Consider the following 18,844-nt stretch of genomic DNA (forward strand, 5'->3'; position numbering starts at 1 on the left):
CATAAAAGGTCAGACTACAGTTCTTTTTAGACAATAACTTTTGTCTTGTGAGTGAACAATAGCAGAAAACTACAAAAATCCCCAAAACATTGAGCAAGATAGAGGCATCCCCTGAACACACTTCCAGCCACTAGTAACTTGTAAGTCAGGAACTTTGGAGCCAAGTTGTGCCTGCAAGTTTATTCTTAAACATATTTTCCTCCACAAAGTATTTCCTCCAGCTGTAACAAACACACAAGTACCTTGTCTGCCTCTTTTTTCGAGCTCATGTAAACCTGTTGTATCTGTGATACCTACTAGCAAACATACTGAAGCACTGTTTTATTGAAGCATTTATACAATACACAGCAGTTTCATCAGAAAAGAGTAAAAATATCATAATAAATAAATATATTCAAGCTATATAAACCGAAAAATTAAACATGAACAGAGTAAGTATGCAAGTGTAACCTGGATGTTAGACCAATCTCCTATAAACCAGTGGACAAACTAAACCTATGCACACAAGTATTTTTTGCATTTTAAAAGCTAAATAGCCATAAGAGAACACTTGAAAAGCCTCATAACAAAATCAGACTACAGCAGACACAGAGTGTCTTTTCTGCAGGTTTAGCCCTTTGTCCCTCACCTTCCACATCTGTCATATTTCCCCACTTCAGAGGAGTGTGGTAAGCCTCCACTAATCATCATCCACCACGTAACTTTAAATTCTGTACAAACATTCACAGGCCTAAAAAGGCACACCCTTTTAAGTTTTTGTAAGAACAGATGTTTAGTGAGTGATGACAGTTTTGAAACTCGGGGTGGTGAACACCAGAGCAGTGCAAAGTGTTTTCAGCAAGTTACCCAGAAGCATTTAAAATAAAATAAAATAAAAAATCACTATAGTTTCTTCACTTTCACATTCCTTGTACAAAATGATGACAGTCTGAAAACAAACTTAAGAGCAAAAATAAACAAACAGTCCATGTCCTGTCTGCCATCCTCCCTGCCCCCAGTTAGATAATGTCTTTTCCTCCTCTCCTTCCTGGGTTGTTTTTCTTTTTTTCCCCTTCTTTTCCCTTTAGCCCCACAGCTTCTAACCTCTTTGAGCACTGCAGAGCCCGCGGCTGGGAGCGAGGCGGGGGGGAGGAAGAGGAGGAGAAGGAGCAGAAAGAGAAGGGGGAGAAGAAGGAGGATGAGGAGGCGAGGGTCCCGCCGCCAGCCTCACTGGGGAGCACAGGCGCCCGCCAGGGCCGGGCCGGGCGGCGGGAAGGCCGCCTGAAGAAAGTTTGCGCCATGGGGGATGAGGCGGGGGCGACCGAGGGGACGAGGAGGAGCGGAGGGCGCCTGTCAGAGAAGATGAAAACTGCCGACCGCCCCGGCGGGAGCTGTACCTACCGGCCTCGCCGGTGGGGCGGGGAAAGCCGCCGGGGGGGAGCAGGGAGGAGGCGGGCTGCTGGGCGGTGTCGCCGGAGGGGCCGCGCCCGGCCCCGGCGGCTATAAAGAAATGGAGGCGGCGGGGCGCGGCCTGGCGGCGGTATGACCGAGGTGAAGCTGGCCGTGCTGGGCGGCAGCGGAGCCGGCAAGTCGGGTAAGGCGGGGAGCGGGGGGGCGGTGGCTCCGGTTAACCGGCGGCCTGACTTTAGCGCAGGTCTGGGGGAGGCGCGTCCCGGGTCGGGCGGCCGGGACCCCCGCTAAACCTGGCGTCTGCTTCCCTCCCGCAGCGCTGGCGGTGCGGTTTCTGACCAGGCGGTTCATCGGAGAGTACGCGTCCAACGCCGGTAAGCGCCGCGGGCCGCCGGCGGGCTCTGGGGCGGGAGCGGGGCCGCCGCCATGCGGGGGTGGGGGGTTCGCCGTGTGGGGCCTCCTCAGGGCCGGGCGGTGCGGGCGCCCCGGGGAATGCGAGATTGCGGCGCTTCCAACGCTTTATTCGAACAAGAAATGGGGTAGAAACGCAGTTTCTCGTAACTTCTCAAAGATGTCAGTTTTCGCTTGCTTATCGGCGAGAGTTCCTGATTAAATAGAAGCTTTGAGGACGGGAAAAGGCAAACCATGGTATCTGTGGAGAGATCGCTTAAAGCTCCAGCAGCGCACCCGGCCACGGGGGCTGGCGGAGTGCTCATCGCAAAGCATCTGTGAAGAGACTTAGGAAGAAAAGATAACCGGGCTGCATGTGCGAGGCGTGGGTAGATTATAGTAAGCTCAATCAGAGAGGAGATAAAGAAGAGAGTAAAGAAGTAGACTGGGAAGAAAATAATAATAATAAAAAAAAAAAAAAAACACAACGAAAAACACCAAAAAACCCAACACCTGTTCTCTTGAGTATCTCCTCCTCAGCTCTAGAGGAGAGGTGAAACAGATTATTTATCAGGCACTACTGGTTAATCAAAGCATAACGCAAAGCCCCCTGCTTTTGCGGGAATCCACTGATTTGATAGCTTTGTGGAAAGCCTTGCGGTGTTGAGGATAGAATTTCTCATTCATGCCAGGACAAATATGCTGATCCTTAAGACACTTCTCAGATCTTTGAAGATGGCAAAGCCGAACTTGAACTTTCACTTCCTGGGTAGAAGCAGTATTTAACTCATACACCAACACCTTTGGAAGTGTACGGTACCAGCTGATGGGGCATGAGAAGTTCCAAAACTTAATAAGGAACAGAGATTGCGATCTACCTCACTTTTACTGCTGAAGTGAAGCACTCTTTTTTTCCAAAACCACTTTTTCTACAAAAATTAGAATAGCTTCCCACAATTTCTGTAAACAAAAAAGCAAATAGAAGTACAGAGCTGAATTGCATTGAATATATCCAAATGAACTTATTCTGAAAGTAGTCACAGTTCTACATAAATCCCCTACCCTTACTTGTTACTATACAAACAGACTGAAAAGACATTTTGTGTTCCACATGGCTTATCTAGGTCTAAGCTCTCACATATAAGTTACGTAGTGCTCTGTGCTCCATGTGTGTTCTAAGCTGACTACAGCTAAAAACAGGTTTCCTTGTTCTGAGCCTCAAATACTGAAAGTCTCAGAAAAGGCGTATCAAGTCCCCAGAACATTTTTATTTGTTAAGAAACGTTTGCTGGAAGATAAGTTCAGCTCTATTTCTAGAAAGGAGGAAGGGGGAGGAAAGTGGGAATATGGTTGATAAAATAAAGATCATTCCACTGTTAGTGGAGTCAAAATATTAATTAAAAATGTGTTTAATTATGGAAACCACCAAGGGGCTGCAGATTTTATACCCTGAAATGCTTGGTACTGATAGTTCATCAACAGATGAACTTTTCAGATGTGCATGGAGAATGCTTAAGATTAACATGGTGCTGATAGGGAGATGCTGAGTTCCAGGAATCACTGCCTTTATCTGTGCCCCCATTACACACAGTTTGATGTGTGTTTTCAATCGTGCCAACACCAGTTCTTGTCTCTCTAGTTCAGTAACTCTGAGAGATTATACTGTAAAACAGCCTGCTGACTACTAGTGCCATGAACACAAGTTGGTTACACTTGCTTAGAACAACCTGCTGCTTAAAAAAATAGTGACTGCCTACAGTAGAATTCCCAGGGTTGCTAGTGCTGGTGGGGAGTCCTAAATCCAAGAACTGATGTTAAAGAAATATTTTAGGATCTAGGCTGAGGACATGATCCTGTAAATACTATCAGTCTAATGCTACCTACTATGAGAACTCTTAAATCACTGGATTTCATGGTATATACACATTATTACCATATAATTACTCTTGTGCAGAATCAGAACTTAAATGTAGGCTGTCTTACTACTTTCATAATCCTGAGCCCTGGTATCAAGCTGAATAGTCATCAGCATTTAGCTGATTCTGAGCATTGTGCATCCCCTTTGCCTCTATTTTGGAAGAGGAAAACTAGGGTATGAAAGTATTGATCGCACCAACACTTTGATGGGAATACTGCAGTGAAATGGTGTTGGTCAGCTAAGGGATTGGGCAGCTCAGGTGTTAAGAAATTAGACTTGTTTCCAGCATGTATAAACAAAACAAAAACAAACAAATTCCCACAAACAACAAAAACCCCACCAACAACAAAAAAAAAAAAACTGAACAAAAATAACTCCTGAACACACATTCCTCCCTCCCACCCAAAGAAAAAAAAACAACAAAACCTGCTTCCCCTCAAAAAAAACAAAACCCAAACAAAAACCCCAAACTCCATGAAAAAAATAAACAGTACTGAAGAAACGCTCAGTATTATCCAGTCTCACCTTTGCCGCTTTTTCTTTACACAACTATCCCCAGTCACTAATGCTGGTTTTCTTTGGATACCATCTATTTTTTAGAATGCATCTACACTAAACACTTATGCCTGGATGGGAGGCAGATACACTTGGAAATTTATGACCCTTGTTCACAGGTAAGAATTTTAGAGGCCAAAGAAAAGCTGTTGTTCTTCATCTACCTGTGTAAAGGTAAAAAGGGTCGGGGGGGTTACAAACTATTTGTCTGTTTTGGGAATTTGTGCTTGCTGTTTTTTTGAAAAGACTGAAGTTTTATAGTTGCTGTGTCTCACAACTTCTGAGTACTTTCCCACTTCATAGAAGAAGCCCTTCATTGCTTCGATTTTCTGTAAATCCTTTGCATTTTGGAATGTTACTAACAAATAACTTTTCCCACTTCTGCCTTTTATAGGTAAATACAGAGATAAATTATATGATTATGTGTAGTTTTCTCAAATACCCTAAATGCATGAAATTTAGTTTATAAAGCAAGCAGTTTATTGAATGTCTGCAGTAATGGTCAAAGTAGACAGGCCTGGAAGACTTGCATTCACAGAACAGATCCAAGGAAAGCCATAATGCAGGCTTGTACATGCTGACAGATGAAATTTGATCACAATAAACCACTTCAAAATAAAGTTTTTTGTATTAATTTCTTTCATGATACTACAGGAAGAGAGAACCTTCGGTGCTGTGTAACATGTGCAGGCCTGGGTAGGTCTGTCTCTCTAATCATGCTAGATCACAAGGTTCCCTTTTGGGCCTCTTACCAACTAGGATAATGAGTGCTAAAGCCAAAGCACTGGAAGTCTGACTCAGGCTTAAATTCAAGGACTGAAGAACTTAACCCAGGGAGAACATCAAATGAATCACCAAACAAATCTACCTTTCTAGAGACAAGCAACAGCATTGCTTGTCCCAGGGCAGTGGGGATCCTGAAATAGTCACTGTGCCATGTAACACTGTGGAGTCTTCCTTTGCCATACAATGTTAGAAGAAACTGTTGTGTGGACTTGCTTCCACCTATCTCAGACCCCTTTCCTAAGCCCATCTATAGCTTCCACTTACTGTCATATTAAATCCTGTGGCATGTGAATGACTCTTTATTAAGATACTTGGGAGTGGCCGCTAGCTATGATAAAGCAGATTAGACTACATTATGGGTAGAGAGACTTTGGTTGCTACAGTTTGTGTACCTTTTGGGTTTTAAAGAGACCAGAGATCAGCTGTGTTAACGGAAACTCCTCTTGCCAGCACTATTTGAGCCATCTTGTACCAGTTCTTCCTTGGGAACAAGGCCTAACTTCAGCTGTTTGCCGCTTTCTTCCTGACTTTTTAGTGACTGCAGAGGAGTAGGTAGGGAGTAGTGGTGGTATTGCTGTTTGTCTGATAGGACTGATGATTCTAGGAGGAGTTGGATGGGATATGGAGGCCCAGTATCCCATGAGAGCCAGGGAAGAAAAGCAGGTCCCAAGGGGAGGACAGACTGGGGCAGGAAGTGTTGTCATTATTGTTTCTGTTTCCTGAAATCTTCTTGCTCTCTGATGCTTCCCTCTAGTAACTGGATCCCTGTTCTGAAAATCTCACTGTCCCTTCATCCATCTGGGAAACAGATGTGACACATGCAAGTCACCTTTTCTGCCCCTAAACCCACCACACGGTCTCCAGAGCATTAAAAAACTGTTCTATTAAAGATACTGAAGTCTTCAGACACTTCTGGAATCTTGTTTCATCTTTTCTTTCTCTTGCATCCCCTTTCACTACCAGCATTCAGTCACCATCCTTCATGGTGAGTTACAGCCTTCCCAGTCAAGCTGGTTTTGATACTATAGTGCTGCCCTGATGCTGAACTAATCGAGGCAGCCAGGGTGGGATGTCATTGGAGATTATACATTACAAGTAGCAAAATACTAAACTAGTGAGGGAACAACTTAAACAGTCCTCAGATAACAATTCAAGGTGGGTTTTTCACACAGCAAAAGTAATTTTTTTTATTTTTTCCTAGTCAGCTCATAGTATTTTAACCTATCTTGGGTCACATGGTCTTGCTAACTGCTGCCAATTATCTGCAGGGATAAGCAAATTTAAAATAGTTTTGAAATTACATTCCTTCGCTTAATGGGACAATTTGCAGATGTTGCTTTCTAGAAATCATAAGTGTGACAAGTTTCTTGGGGTCTCAAGTGACTCAAGGATTGGTATAACCCCATTATCACTTGAGTGACTTTTGTCACTCATTTTATTAAAGTCAACTGCAGATTGAAAATTTTTTTTTCTAGCTCTTTAGAAATTTATCCTATGGGTAAATACTGTTTCAGACTTGAACAATGCAAAGAAAAAACAAATGAAGAAACAAAAGAGAACAGTTAAGCTTACTGTAGTCAGAATATTAGGAACATGTACAAACAGAGCTATAACCAGAAACTGCACAAATATTGATGGCTTCTGTATGTTTCATTCTCAAGTAACTCTGCAGAATATTCAGCAAAAGCAGTGGCTGTACAGGTTATGCAATTTTACTGCTTAAACAAAGTGTAAATGTTTCATAATAAATTCGTCAGTGATCCAAAGTGCCATCTGTAGTGATGGTTATTTATTAGGCTCTCGAAGCAGAACTCACCGGAATTCAATGCCAGCACCTAGACCTATTAATACCTTTTGCAATAAAAAATACAACATTCTCACATTCACAGTGACAAAGAAAATGCTCTGAAGTGACAACAGTAACATTCCTTTTGCATGTGAATTTGAACTTCTTTCAGCCACAGCAGGGGAAACTCTCCCTCACAGACGAGCTCCACTGGGCTGATGGATTTATCATTGTTTACGACATCAGTGACAGAGCATCATTTGCATTTGCAAAAGCATTGCTGTACAGGATCCGAGAGACTCATATAGGAGCTTGTAAAAAGTAAGTGGTGTTATGTTGTTTTTTTCCTTCAGCCAACATGCAAAAAAGCTGAGAACGTTTTTGTGAGCTGTAGGCATCCTAGTAGCAATTAAAACCCAGCAGCATCCAAAGGGTATAACACAATACCAACAATAAAGTGCCTGAAGGTAAACTGTGTTGCAAATAGCCATCTATTTCACTGTATCCAAAGCCAAGTACATCAGGATTTTTGTTCTAATTTCTTATACCACTGCTATTTAAATAATTGCCGTAAATCTGTCTGCTGTAATTTCCATGGGTAAAAAGCTGGCATAATCCGTCTATACTTACACTCCCCCGTTCTATTACCAATGGATATGCACCAGTGTGAGGATTAAAGACAGCATTTCCCACAATAAATGGATCTAGTACCATGAATGTATCCCAAACTGCCTTTAGCAGTGACCCCAACATTATCTGTGCACATGGGTGACCATATACTAAGAAACAACTATTTATGTTCAAAAAGAACTGCCAAAATTCCAAGTCAGAGTACATGTGGTAGTGTGTATTCCTGCATCAGTCAGCTTAGGTGCTTTCTAAATAAATGAGAGTGAAATCCTTTCCTTAGAACAGAATTGGAGTAAAAAAAAAAAAAAAAAAACAAAACCAAAACACAACACTTTTCTGTTTTACTCCTGACCTTTCTTAATTAAGGTTTCTCTGGAAGGAGTAATTTAGCAAAAAGCTTGGAATTATGATTCCTGTGTTTTCATCTGAATTATGCCACTGATGCATATCTCTGACTCCATTCTGTTATCTACAAATGGAGATAATGATCAGCTCGCTGCTTTGTGAAGTCCAGGAGCTGACAATATACTCAGCAGTGTAGAGTATGAAAAACTGCAGTGGATGAAAAATACATGAATTCACTGAGTAGAGGAACCAAAATGAAAACTCACTGATAGAGAATAGCTTGTCTGGAAAATCCTTTGACGTTTGACTACAGAAAATGGAAACTAATTCTACCTGGCAAGGTGAGGGGGTTGGTTTGGTCTTTTGGTTTTTTTGCAGTGCCTATTATCCTGAACATACGTACTTTTCATACACACTGTATATAACACAGCATACAGCACAGCACTGTAACATCTGTTCTCTAATGGGAACCTTTTTGATTTCAGAATGGTGGAGTCATCAGTATTTTTGGTTGGTAATAAACAGGATTTATGCCACATGAGGGAAGTTGGCTGGGATGAAGGACAAAAGCTGGCAATAGACAACAAGTGCCAATTCTGTGAACTGTCTGCAGCAGAACATTATCAGGAAGTTGTGGCAATGTTCACGAAGGTCCTGAGGAATATCACCTCCAATTTCAAACTGAAGGAGAAGAGACGACCAAGTGGATCAAAGTCAATGGCCAAGTTAATCAACAATGTGTTTGGAAAGAGAAGGAAATCTGTGTAAAAGATGGTTAGTCTTGAAGTAGGAGCAAGCTGAAATAACAGAGCACAGGCAGCTCTTGGGATTCAGTCAATATCCTCCGAAGATCAATGTCTGAAGGAGTAAGACAGTAGAAACCAAAGGCAGGAGATAGTATGGTCAAGTGGACAGGGTCTAGACATAGGAGACCTGACCTTCTATTTCCAGTTCTACGACAGATTTGCTGTGACTATGTCACTTAAACTCGAAGCTGCTCCTCTCACCCTTTATCTCCTAAGTTCTTCAGAGGAGACTTTTAGTCTGTATTTATTCGACACCAGCACGGTCTTGGATAGAGCTTCTAAGTGTGACTGAAATATAAACGGTTATTTCTAATAAATGCAGCCTTGCTGATTAAAATATTATTTTAGAAATCTGAGAAGTAGTTGTTTTTTGTGCAAGAACACTTGCACTAAAGAAAAGCAAAATACTGCTGCTTCACGTGATAATATATTTGTATTTAACTCAAGGAAGGATGTCTCAGATCCTCATATGCCTAAAGGTGCCTAACACCTGCTGAAATTCATATGAATTAAATGCTTATACACCAAATCTACAAAAGGTATTTATCTGCAAAGCTGCCTTGCAGAGACACCAGAGGTAGGGAAGCAGATAAACAAAGCAGTATTGTCTCCTGTTTCAGTATCTTTTTTTTTCTTTTTTTTTGAGTGATGAAAGAAAGTAGAGAGGGTTGAGGAGGGTGGAAACTGAAATGTTAGTGAAACGTTAGTGAGTCTTGGACTGTTTTGGCAAGTTTATTCTTTAGTGAAATAATTTTATGTCTAGGGACAATGTAAGGCCAGGGTAACATCTTGGGCTGATCCCTTTCACAGAAGTTTTCATAGACTATAACAAACTTTTCTTACCTGTAAGGTGGATGTGCATGTTCAGTTTTGAATGGGAGCGGAAGCTTGAAAAGCATATGGACTGGTAAAGACCACAAGTTCTTTAGGATGTCTGCCTGGATTTAGAAGTCAGCCTGCTGGTAAGACCTGTGCTCCTAACTTTCATGGAGTGTTTTTCCTAAGGACCAATGTCTTTACAACTAGTCATCGCTATGGTATTGAAATGCCACTTGAGAGAGCACTAAGGAATATGTTAGCTACAGTTTTCAAATGTTCATAATAAACATCAGAGGGGTCTAAATATGTTGTTAATGGACATTCAGAGCTCTTACTGTAGACAGCTAAATAAGGGATTAGCCCAGCATGTTTGAAAGTGCTGTGCTCATAGAGGAGTTATGAAAGGGAAGAGAAGTGATCTGAAGATGAATTACTGCCTCCTACCCATTCCAGAGGACAGCTGGGATTCAGTCTTTTAAGCTGCTGAGTTGAAGCCTACCTCTGCTCTGAAATTTTACCTGCATTGAAACTAGCAAGATTATTTTATCAGCCACAGCAGAATACCAATTTTTGAATCTCCACCCTCATGAGATAACATAAAAAAGCTATATAATCTTAACATTTCTCTTGTAAAATAAAACTAAAGCACAGTTTAATAAGTGTTGACCAAAGATCACTTCCTTTTTAAGGAAAATATACTGTTTATTTCACTTGTTTTAAGACTACAAATATTGGAATATAGTTCTCAGTGTTAACAGGCACAGTGTTGCTTTATTTCTATGCAGTTGCTGCTCTGCCATATCAGGAGTAGTGTATTTAACTGTATCGTCAATATTTATGAGGCTGAACTTGAAGACTACTCATATACACCCTTCAGCTTTCCAGCACACGTGGAATTCCACAACTACTAATAGACTGTCGATCTGTTAGGTAGCAGTATCTCATGCCAGATTTGAGAACTCTTATCTGTATTTACTGCTATGGTATTAAATAAACTGGATACAAGATGGATGTATTTTGCATGTTTTTTTCTCTTTACTGTAGTATAAAGATACAGAATTTTTGTTTTGACTGCTGTAAAAGTAAAGCACCATGCAGATCTGGAATTTAAATTAGGAAAAATAAATCTGGGAATCAGACACTTGCACAAAAGAGAGCCACTAGCTGTGTGTCCTGTACCCAGTGAAGAAACCTTTGTGTACCCTTATGCAATGAACAGTAGGGAACTTTTTTTTTTAATTCTTTATCCTTCAAAAATTTGTCAAGGCAGCCACAGAGAAACTAAGTAGTTTTGATTTGCTCATATTAATGGGAATGTGGGCTTACAGATAGGTGGAATCTACAGCATACCCCATGGTTTTCCTTCCCTTTTTGTCCAGATGGGGCAAGTGTTTGAAAACAGAGTGGCTGTCTTCTGACCCATGTGCTAGGTTGTACTCACCTGAAAAACAGCCGAAACAGCTGCTGGATACATTTAGACTTAAGCATACTAAAGCACCCAGTATAGACATACTTTGATGTTCTTAGGATCAGGATTTCACTTGTCTTGTATTGCTGCTAAGTGCAGAATTTGGGAACGAGTTCAGTTTTAAAGCAATAAAGCAGATACATGTTCTCCCTTTCTAAGTGTATTTTATTAGTATTTATTTTTAAAAAGTGAAGGCCTTTTAAGGGAAAATAAGATACTTAAAAGTGATATATATATATATATATATATCTATATATATATAGCTAAGTCTTCTTGGAGTTTTAACACTGAAAGTAAATATGTTACTGGCCCAGCCACATTTGAAGAACCCTGCTTGTGTAACACAGTAAATGGTGTAAGTAGTGTTTGATGCTAACCCTTGACAGTGACATCACCTAGAGCATATTAAACTCATTGAAGAGAGTGGAAACGGAGCTGTTTGTGTGGCCATGGATTGCTTCAGCATATGACCCCATCCTTTCTCACCAAAAGATTTTGAAATTGCCATACAGGAGTTAAAAGTTTTTTGCTGTCATGTCTGGAAGTCCTTGTTTATATGAACTTTCTACTCCAGTAAAATTTTGCCTTGAGAAAGGCACTCAGAATTTATGTTCTTTCTCCCTGTCCTCAACTTGTTTTTACTTTAGAAACAGTGACATAAAAGCAAAGAAATTCTACTGAAGTATAAAGGTAATAGCCCCTGGCTCCCAAATGCTGTCCCTCGGAGAGGTTTCAGGTGGTTTTTGAAGCTCTTTCTCACTATAGTTTTGAAATAAACAATCAAGGCAAACAACCTAGGCTCCTTTTCCTGCTGTCTGTATGCATTAAGTTTTCTTTTTGTAAATTCCACTACAGTCATAGTCACAATAGGGCAGAGGGGAAAACGTCACAGAAAAACTTAAAGCATGATACTCCTGGAAGTAGGAATAATTAAGTGCAATATTGAGTAGACAAACCAAACATGCTGTTTCTTTCTAATATATTTAAATCAGGATAGCAATAAAAAAGGTGGATCAGAAATTTTGATGCAGCGTTATTCTCTGAAGACAAAAAACTATCACAGCTTTTTTAGCCCTTTGCTAGAAGCTGACTTCTGAAGTGATGGAAGGGTGAACATTGAAGTGCAGAGACCTTGTGAGTCATGCAGGGACAGTATTGTTGCTTTCCTTTCTGTCTCTCTGACTACTCTGCTTTGAAGATGGTGCACCAGCAGGTATTCAAAGATGTCTGATCCTGGCATGCCACCCATCCAGAGGGCAGAGAGGGATGGGTGCTGTGGCTATTGGCCTGAATAGATATGATGCTCTCACTGACATCTGGATCCAGATCACCCAATGGTATTTTCAGAGGGTATACTATAAAAAAGAGGATATTATGAATACCACTCAAAGCAAAACTAAAGTGCAGTAAGTATCCAAGAATATGCTAATTTTCCATCAGGATGCCTGCTGGAGCAGGTGCTTTATGTTAATGAAGTTTTCATATAGATCTACTTTGCTTACGGACAGAGGAACAAACTCCAGCTCTGATTAATATGCTTAAAAGGAATCCTTCCCTATCCCCTCTGAACCAAGAAATGCATCTTAAAAAAAAAAAAAAAAAAAAAAAAGACAGACTACTAGAATAATCCAAAGCCATATTAAACTGTACTCTATATTAAAAAAATTAACCCTCTATCTCCTTAGACCTGTTCACAGGAACACAGGCCACTTCACAGCCTTAATCTGCCTATGGGGAATAAAAACAAGGGGAAGCTAAGTTTTGACGTGCTGTTCAGCCAGTCTGAAAAGCAAAGCCTTGTTTACATGTCTAAACGTGGATCTGGGCATCTAACTGTCAACTTCTATTGTTTTAAAGCTTGGGTTTGATTTTTCCATAAAGAAGCAGTGCTGTAAATGCCTAAGTGTTGGTTTGGGTTTTTGTTTTGTTTTTTTTTTTTTTTCCCCCACAATTGGTATTATGTGAGACAGGCAGACTATTCTGGGTAGGAAGTTATTTTTAAATAGATATTACTCTTCTCCAGAAGCAGACTGTAAGTTTCTGTCTTCTTTTAATTGTTTTACAAAGTAAATTGAGTCCCTCTGGTTATATAATTAATATCCACGTTTAGCCCTATATATTTGACATGACTTGAGCCATTTACTGCTACATTCATTTTTTAAGACTGGCGAGGAGTTCAGATATGCATTTAATTCCTGCTAAATTCTGTACAACATCCAGAGTTTTTCTAGTGGAGGCCTCTAACAGTACAGAGAAATAGCTACTTACAAGCAAGGCAAGTGGAGAAGGGAGCTGTTATCACAGAGCTTCAGCCAAACAATCTAAGCAGGGCTGTCCCTTCGTCCACTCCTGTGTTCATATTCAGCAGCAAAATAGCATTGTATCTATGTATATTAATGTATTTTACTACTTGAAATAAATGTAAAGGAAGCTAAAACTAAAACACTTGACCTTAAAATTACAGGCATTGCAGTATCTAGTGAAGATTTCATTTTTAAGACACAACTTTTTACACAGGCTTCACATGAGGTTTTGTTTGGGTTTTTTCGTTTGGTTGGGTTTTTCCGATTGTTTGTTTGTTGTTGGTTGGTTGGTTTGTTTGTTGTTGTTTTTTTCCAAAAGCGATTTCTAACTTTCCAGGAGAGTTCTCTCCCAAAAGAAACTTTATTTTAAAGATGCTGTGAGCTTCTGAAAGCTTAACAGTCGTTTGCTGAGTGCCTGTTAGAAGTAACACGCTGCTTAATGAGGAGAAGCCCGACAGCTTTACTGCTTCCAACAGCCCCCTCTTGTGGCTTTTTGCTCACACTTCATCCTCCTCGGTGAGCAATGAAGCCTTTTAGCTTCTCGGGTTGAATCATCAATGCTAATAAACCCAAGAACGCTGATCACAAAGTACAGGTAAAATCCCTCCAGCCTTCCAATACCATAAAATTCTGCTATCGATTATGCTGAGCTTAGCAATATGATATTTCATAAGCTTCATTCGACAGCATCCTTACTAATAAAACTGCAAATGTCGATAAGGTTTTTCTCACGACTGACACTTTTGAGCTCAGCTGTTTCACTGAAATAAAGTTCAGCTATCTCGTCTAAGATGCTGAAAGGTTTCCTGTTAACATACCGCCCATGCATATTAATATCCTCAAGAAGGGCATGAAAGCTTCTATCATTTTTCCAGCTACACCTATTGGTCTGATAAGAGGTCTGACCTCCACCTTGCCTTTCTACAGTTTCCTGAAGGTATTATCCCCAGAAATGACAGAGAGACATGGCAGGAGCTAAGGCAGAGTTAGGCAAGAGTGTTTCTTCTCTTATCTGTAAGCTGTAGTACAGATATGATACTTCAATCTTTAAGTATGCAAGGTCACTTACTGGGAAGACTCCAAGGTTGGATTACCTGGCCCAGTACGGAAGTTTGCTTCTAGATTCCCATCTCAGCTAGATGCCTTTCTACCAAACAATTTACCTCATCAAGGCGATGCACCAAATAATGTAGATGAATCACTCAGTCTCCAAAAGGCATTAAACTCTCCACCAACTATAAAGGTAATTAGGGTTAGGTATCTCTCAAGTTAGGTGAGATGAATCATGTTCCAAATATGGCCCCTTGGGGTATTTGCTAGCTATTTTGCCCTTCATCTTCAGCACTACAGAGCCCATCTGTCCTACTTTACAAAGTCATTTGAGTCCCTATGGTTAGACAATTAATATCTAACTTGAGATGACCATTGGGTCATTTGATGCTAAATTTATTTCATATGATTGATCAGGGTGCTGGATTATATTTGATCCCTGATGAACTTCATGAAACATCCTGAAATCTAACTGTCACATGTTAAATTAATGGATGAACTGGAAATGTAGCTGAGGATAAATTAACTGAGTACTGCCACAGATTGCTTCCAAGCTAGCTCAGTAAAAACTAACTAGCCCACCTTGATGGTTCACTGCAGTCTGCAGCAAAGGCATATTTTAAATGCTTGCCTATGGTACTTCCAAAAGCCTAAGGTGAAGCAGAAAGTTAAATCAGGTCTCCCGACTCCCAAGCTAGTGATTCAACTAATCGGTTGTTTTCTGGCTTTGAAAATATGTTTCAACAATCTGTGTGTGAGAAAAGATATTAGCTCACTTTGGGACTTATTCTAATATAAATTACCAGCCATATGGAATGAACCAAGCTCATTTCCATTGCAAATGGACAGCATAAAATCTCTGCATCGCTTATGCCTTGATTTGTTGTTGAATGTCCTCTTCTTTGCAACCAAAGGATTTTGCACCAAGTGGCTCTAATCTTGGAATATTTCATTAAACAGGAAGTTTAACTCAACAACAAAGTTGTTCAGTGAGCTATTTCCTTTAGACCACTGTTGTGAGGCCACAGTTAAACCAGTTTCTCATCACATCTCCAGCTATCACAGCACTACAGTATCCAAAGAATGGTATGAGAAGCCCAGAAGTATGCATGCTGCTGAGGGACCAGATGGCTGCTGCTATAGAGTATATGCAGCAGCTGATCTGGGTGACTACATTATATTCAGAGACTTATTTTCATGAATCTTAGGGGAAGACAATGCATTTTGAAACTTTACTTCCCCTTTCAAATTTGGCTGATATTTACTAACAGGTTCAGAAGTTGTTAGTGGGAGAATGTACTGACAGGGCAGTTCAGGAAAGATTCAGTGGGTATCTAGGCTGAAATATTATTTTAAAATCCCCCTCCCTCCCCTTATACAGTTAAATTGGTAAAATACAACAGAAATTGCTTACAGAGTTTCTTCCATGTGAGGTATCATCAGGATAGCATCTTTTACTTTGCAACAAGATGGCTGCATGCAAAAAAACCTAATTTAAGCACAATCCTCATCTACAATAACAGATTATTAGAAATGTGTCTTGCTGACATATATCTAGGCCTCATTCTTCAAATTTTCTGCATGAGAATGCCCTTTGAGTGAGCTTTCCTACTTACTAACGACGAGTCACATAGGTAAAGCTACTTGTGTATAAGGGTTCTTATGATTACTGGGCTGATCTAAATGGATGCACAATTATATGATTAAATACAACAACATTTTTTACTAACTACATATAATTTTGGCTGTCACTCAAAATTCAATTGCATTAGATGATTCAATAAATGACTGAGGTAGTCTGAGATCTGTCCTATGCAGACCTTAGGGAATACTGTAAATACTGAGATAAATCACGTAACTTATCTTAGCTACAAATGGAAAAGCTTTACTAAAGAACTAATCTATACTCACCTTTTGCAATGCTTGAAATCTTCTGTTTGCTTACATTTTTGATCATTAATAGAGATTTACAAACAAATATTATTGTGCACGTGGGTGTTTCTCTCTCTAAGCGTACAGGGTACATGAAGTTTAGCCTATGTTAAAAAAAAAAGCCAGTATATATGTTTGTCTGTCTTAAATGCTCCAGTCTGGCTTCACAGAACTAGTTAAACTCATTTTTTCCCACCTAGTCATTAAAGAGTTCCTCTGAAGAGATTTAGTCTGTACTGCTGCTGTAAACCTCCTAGAAGCCACACCAGCTGTGCTCATCTTAGCAAGTTACTCTTTCTCCTTATTGTTGTTTCCTTCTCAACCTAGCATCAACCTCTGGATCTTATTGTGATGAATTTAGTAGCAGAGGGTATGTACACTTTGATTACTAATACACAGAACAGATATAGTACATCTTACTATCCTGCCCTGAGTCTATTTTTAACATAATGCACTGATACGTCCCTGGGGAAGCAGGGGATGTGGGAGTAACATTTCCCTCTCTCTTCTCTTTCCATATGCACACACAAATGCACGTGTGAAATCTCCTCTGGTTTTGGAAATCCGTGCAAATGTATTCAAATGCAGGCATACCCAAATGGCGGTCAAAGAAGGGTGATACATACCACACCTTAAATGTATATACTAGCACTTGTCAGGCACGAGCCACAGGATGTGTAGGCTCTGTATCAGAACTCCTGCATTTCTACTTCAGCCACAAAGTACGTACGCCTACATGCAAAAAGGGGGACAGAGATGCTGGTCTAAGAGAAGTTCTGAAGATTGCTCATAAGAGCACACCATAGCCAGCAACACTCTCCCCTGCTATCAACTGGTATTTTTTCTTCCCGTTACCCCAAATGAAAGGATTGGTTTTGCACCAAATCTGTTTGGTTACTGGTTGCTTACTAGGAGATGCTTTGGGCCAAAATAACCATCCAAGTAATACAGACATATTCCATGTGGGCCCTGGTGAAATTAGCATAAAAACAGATCTAAGCTAAATCTGAATGAGCAAATTAGAAATTAGAAGCAGTCCAGTCCAACCTCAGCTGTAAGCACTCGAAGGATTGAGAAGGCACACTGATAAATAAAGCACTTGTCTCATTTGTTCAGGCCTGCTTTTCTGAAATTGCCATTTCTTCAGATCCACAGAGTTACCTTGTACATTTGGAAGGAACACACACAGAGCCTTTAGTCCAAACCCTTTTTTTCCCCCAGCTATCTCCCTTCCTTTGCCCAGCTAAGTAGAAGAAACACAAGCCTTTGTTTTTAATTTGACTAAATTCGGGGTCAAATCCTGCTTGCTGTTATTTTGGAACAAACCCAGAATGACTCCAGATTTACAGTGGTACAAGTGAGAACTAAATTATGCCCTGAAAATTCATTTAAAAATCTTTCAGACACCTAAACAGATGGATAAATCAAGCACAGATTCCCAGGTCAACCTCTACCAGAAGGAATCTCTCATCTGACTTACGGTAGAAGTAAGATGCTATGATAGCAGCTAACAATAGAAAGAGAGATACAGTAAGGGAGGGGAATATTTTTCCTTACCAAACTCACTTGATTTAATACAAGGCATACAAAATTAATGATGGCTTTGAGTGATACCTGTATGTTTTATAGGTTTATAAATTGGTTGTAGTAAAATCCTATACATCCTATATCACTAGGTATTGTTTCAGCCTATTACAGGAGATATCTATCTAGAGTTGACTGAATTGTATTAATCTGATCCTAGTTTAATGATGCCTTAACATTTTTATGGGAGAATTTAATGTTTGCAATATCCATGTTCCTTATTTGAAAGTGTGACTTATAGGTTCTCATCTTCCTTAAATTATGAAATCCTTCAGCTAATAAAGGAAAATGATTATGGTTTGCAAAAAAGGCAAAGTCATTTAACAATCCATATAACTGTCTATTGTAGGTCTTTGCATAATAATTGTAATTTAGCTATTAGGAGTTCTAAAGGCAGTTATCAGTCATATGCCGCAATTCTGAGGAATAAGGGAAAACTAAAATTATTTAAGGGCTTTGTACTTTTCAAAGGGAGAAAAAAAATACAGCAGAAATCAATAATACTTTCAGCAATGAATAAAAAAAATGTTCTACTGAAATAATCAGTTGTTGATGGCAATTTTTCTAGCCATCCAATATTAAAATTTTCAGCTTTCCCCCATTTCACTGTCACGAAATCATCTTCATTTTATACAGATACTTCTGTAAGCAAGGAAAGACAAGTTAGGGTTTGAACCTGCAATTCTCAATGTCCTAGATTTTCCATTTTCATCCTAGGTACATGAAAAGAGGCGATCAAAGAAATCAGATGGACTGTAAACCTGGAGCATATTTCTTTTTCAATTTGAAATGGCTATCTAAAGTTGACTTCATATCCAGCATACATCTCCACTCTTTACTGTTGAGGAAACTGCACACTTGAATTCAGCTTAGGTAACTGCATGTGCTTTCATATTTCTTGCACTGTGGTCAAGCCTCTGCAGTTGTAAGATTCTCTTTTAAGATCCTAACCCTCCTTCCTCCAATTCCCAGCTGTCCTCAGTAAGAGCTGTATGGGGAGGTGGACACCTGGTTGAGGTGGCCACCCTCACCTCAGCCCCTGTGAAGATTATGTAGCAACTCTCCTCAGAAGCCACTTCTCAA

General features: G+C 40.0%; 2 protein-coding genes across 2 annotated transcripts in view; one reads left to right on the plus strand and one right to left on the minus strand.

The window, feature by feature from the left end:
* PIK3C2G (phosphatidylinositol-4-phosphate 3-kinase catalytic subunit type 2 gamma) overlaps positions 1 to 18,844 on the minus strand; it is a 317,803-nt gene that overhangs the window by 289,667 nt on the left and 9,292 nt on the right. The gene's annotated exons all lie outside the window — the stretch shown is intronic.
* RERGL (RERG like) lies at positions 1,463 to 10,435 on the plus strand. Its single transcript, XM_032986444.2, has 5 exons — positions 1,463 to 1,573; positions 1,707 to 1,763; positions 4,298 to 4,371; positions 6,997 to 7,145; positions 8,285 to 10,435. The coding sequence occupies exons 1-5, from the start codon at positions 1,522 to 1,524 to the stop codon at positions 8,565 to 8,567; spliced, it is 615 nt and encodes a 204-aa protein (XP_032842335.1). The 5' UTR covers positions 1,463 to 1,521; the 3' UTR covers positions 8,568 to 10,435.

Source organism: Tyto alba, unplaced genomic scaffold, assembly GCF_018691265.1.
Source record: "Tyto alba isolate M040663 unplaced genomic scaffold, T.alba_DEE_v4.0 Super-Scaffold_21, whole genome shotgun sequence".
NCBI lineage: Eukaryota > Metazoa > Chordata > Aves > Strigiformes > Tytonidae > Tyto > Tyto alba.

Bases quoted from the DNA above. Each gene is read 5' to 3' on its own strand.
- RERGL (XM_032986444.2), top strand. From the start codon at position 1,522: ATGACCGAGGTGAAGCTGGCCGTGCTGGGCGGCAGCGGAGCCGGCAAG. The intron at 1,574-1,706 runs GTAAGGCGGGGA...TCCCTCCCGCAG, and splicing joins CAGCGGAGCCGGCAAGTCGG to CGCTGGCGGTGCGGTTTCTG. The intron at 7,146-8,284 runs GTAAGTGGTGTT...TTTTGATTTCAG, and splicing joins CATATAGGAGCTTGTAAAAA to AATGGTGGAGTCATCAGTAT.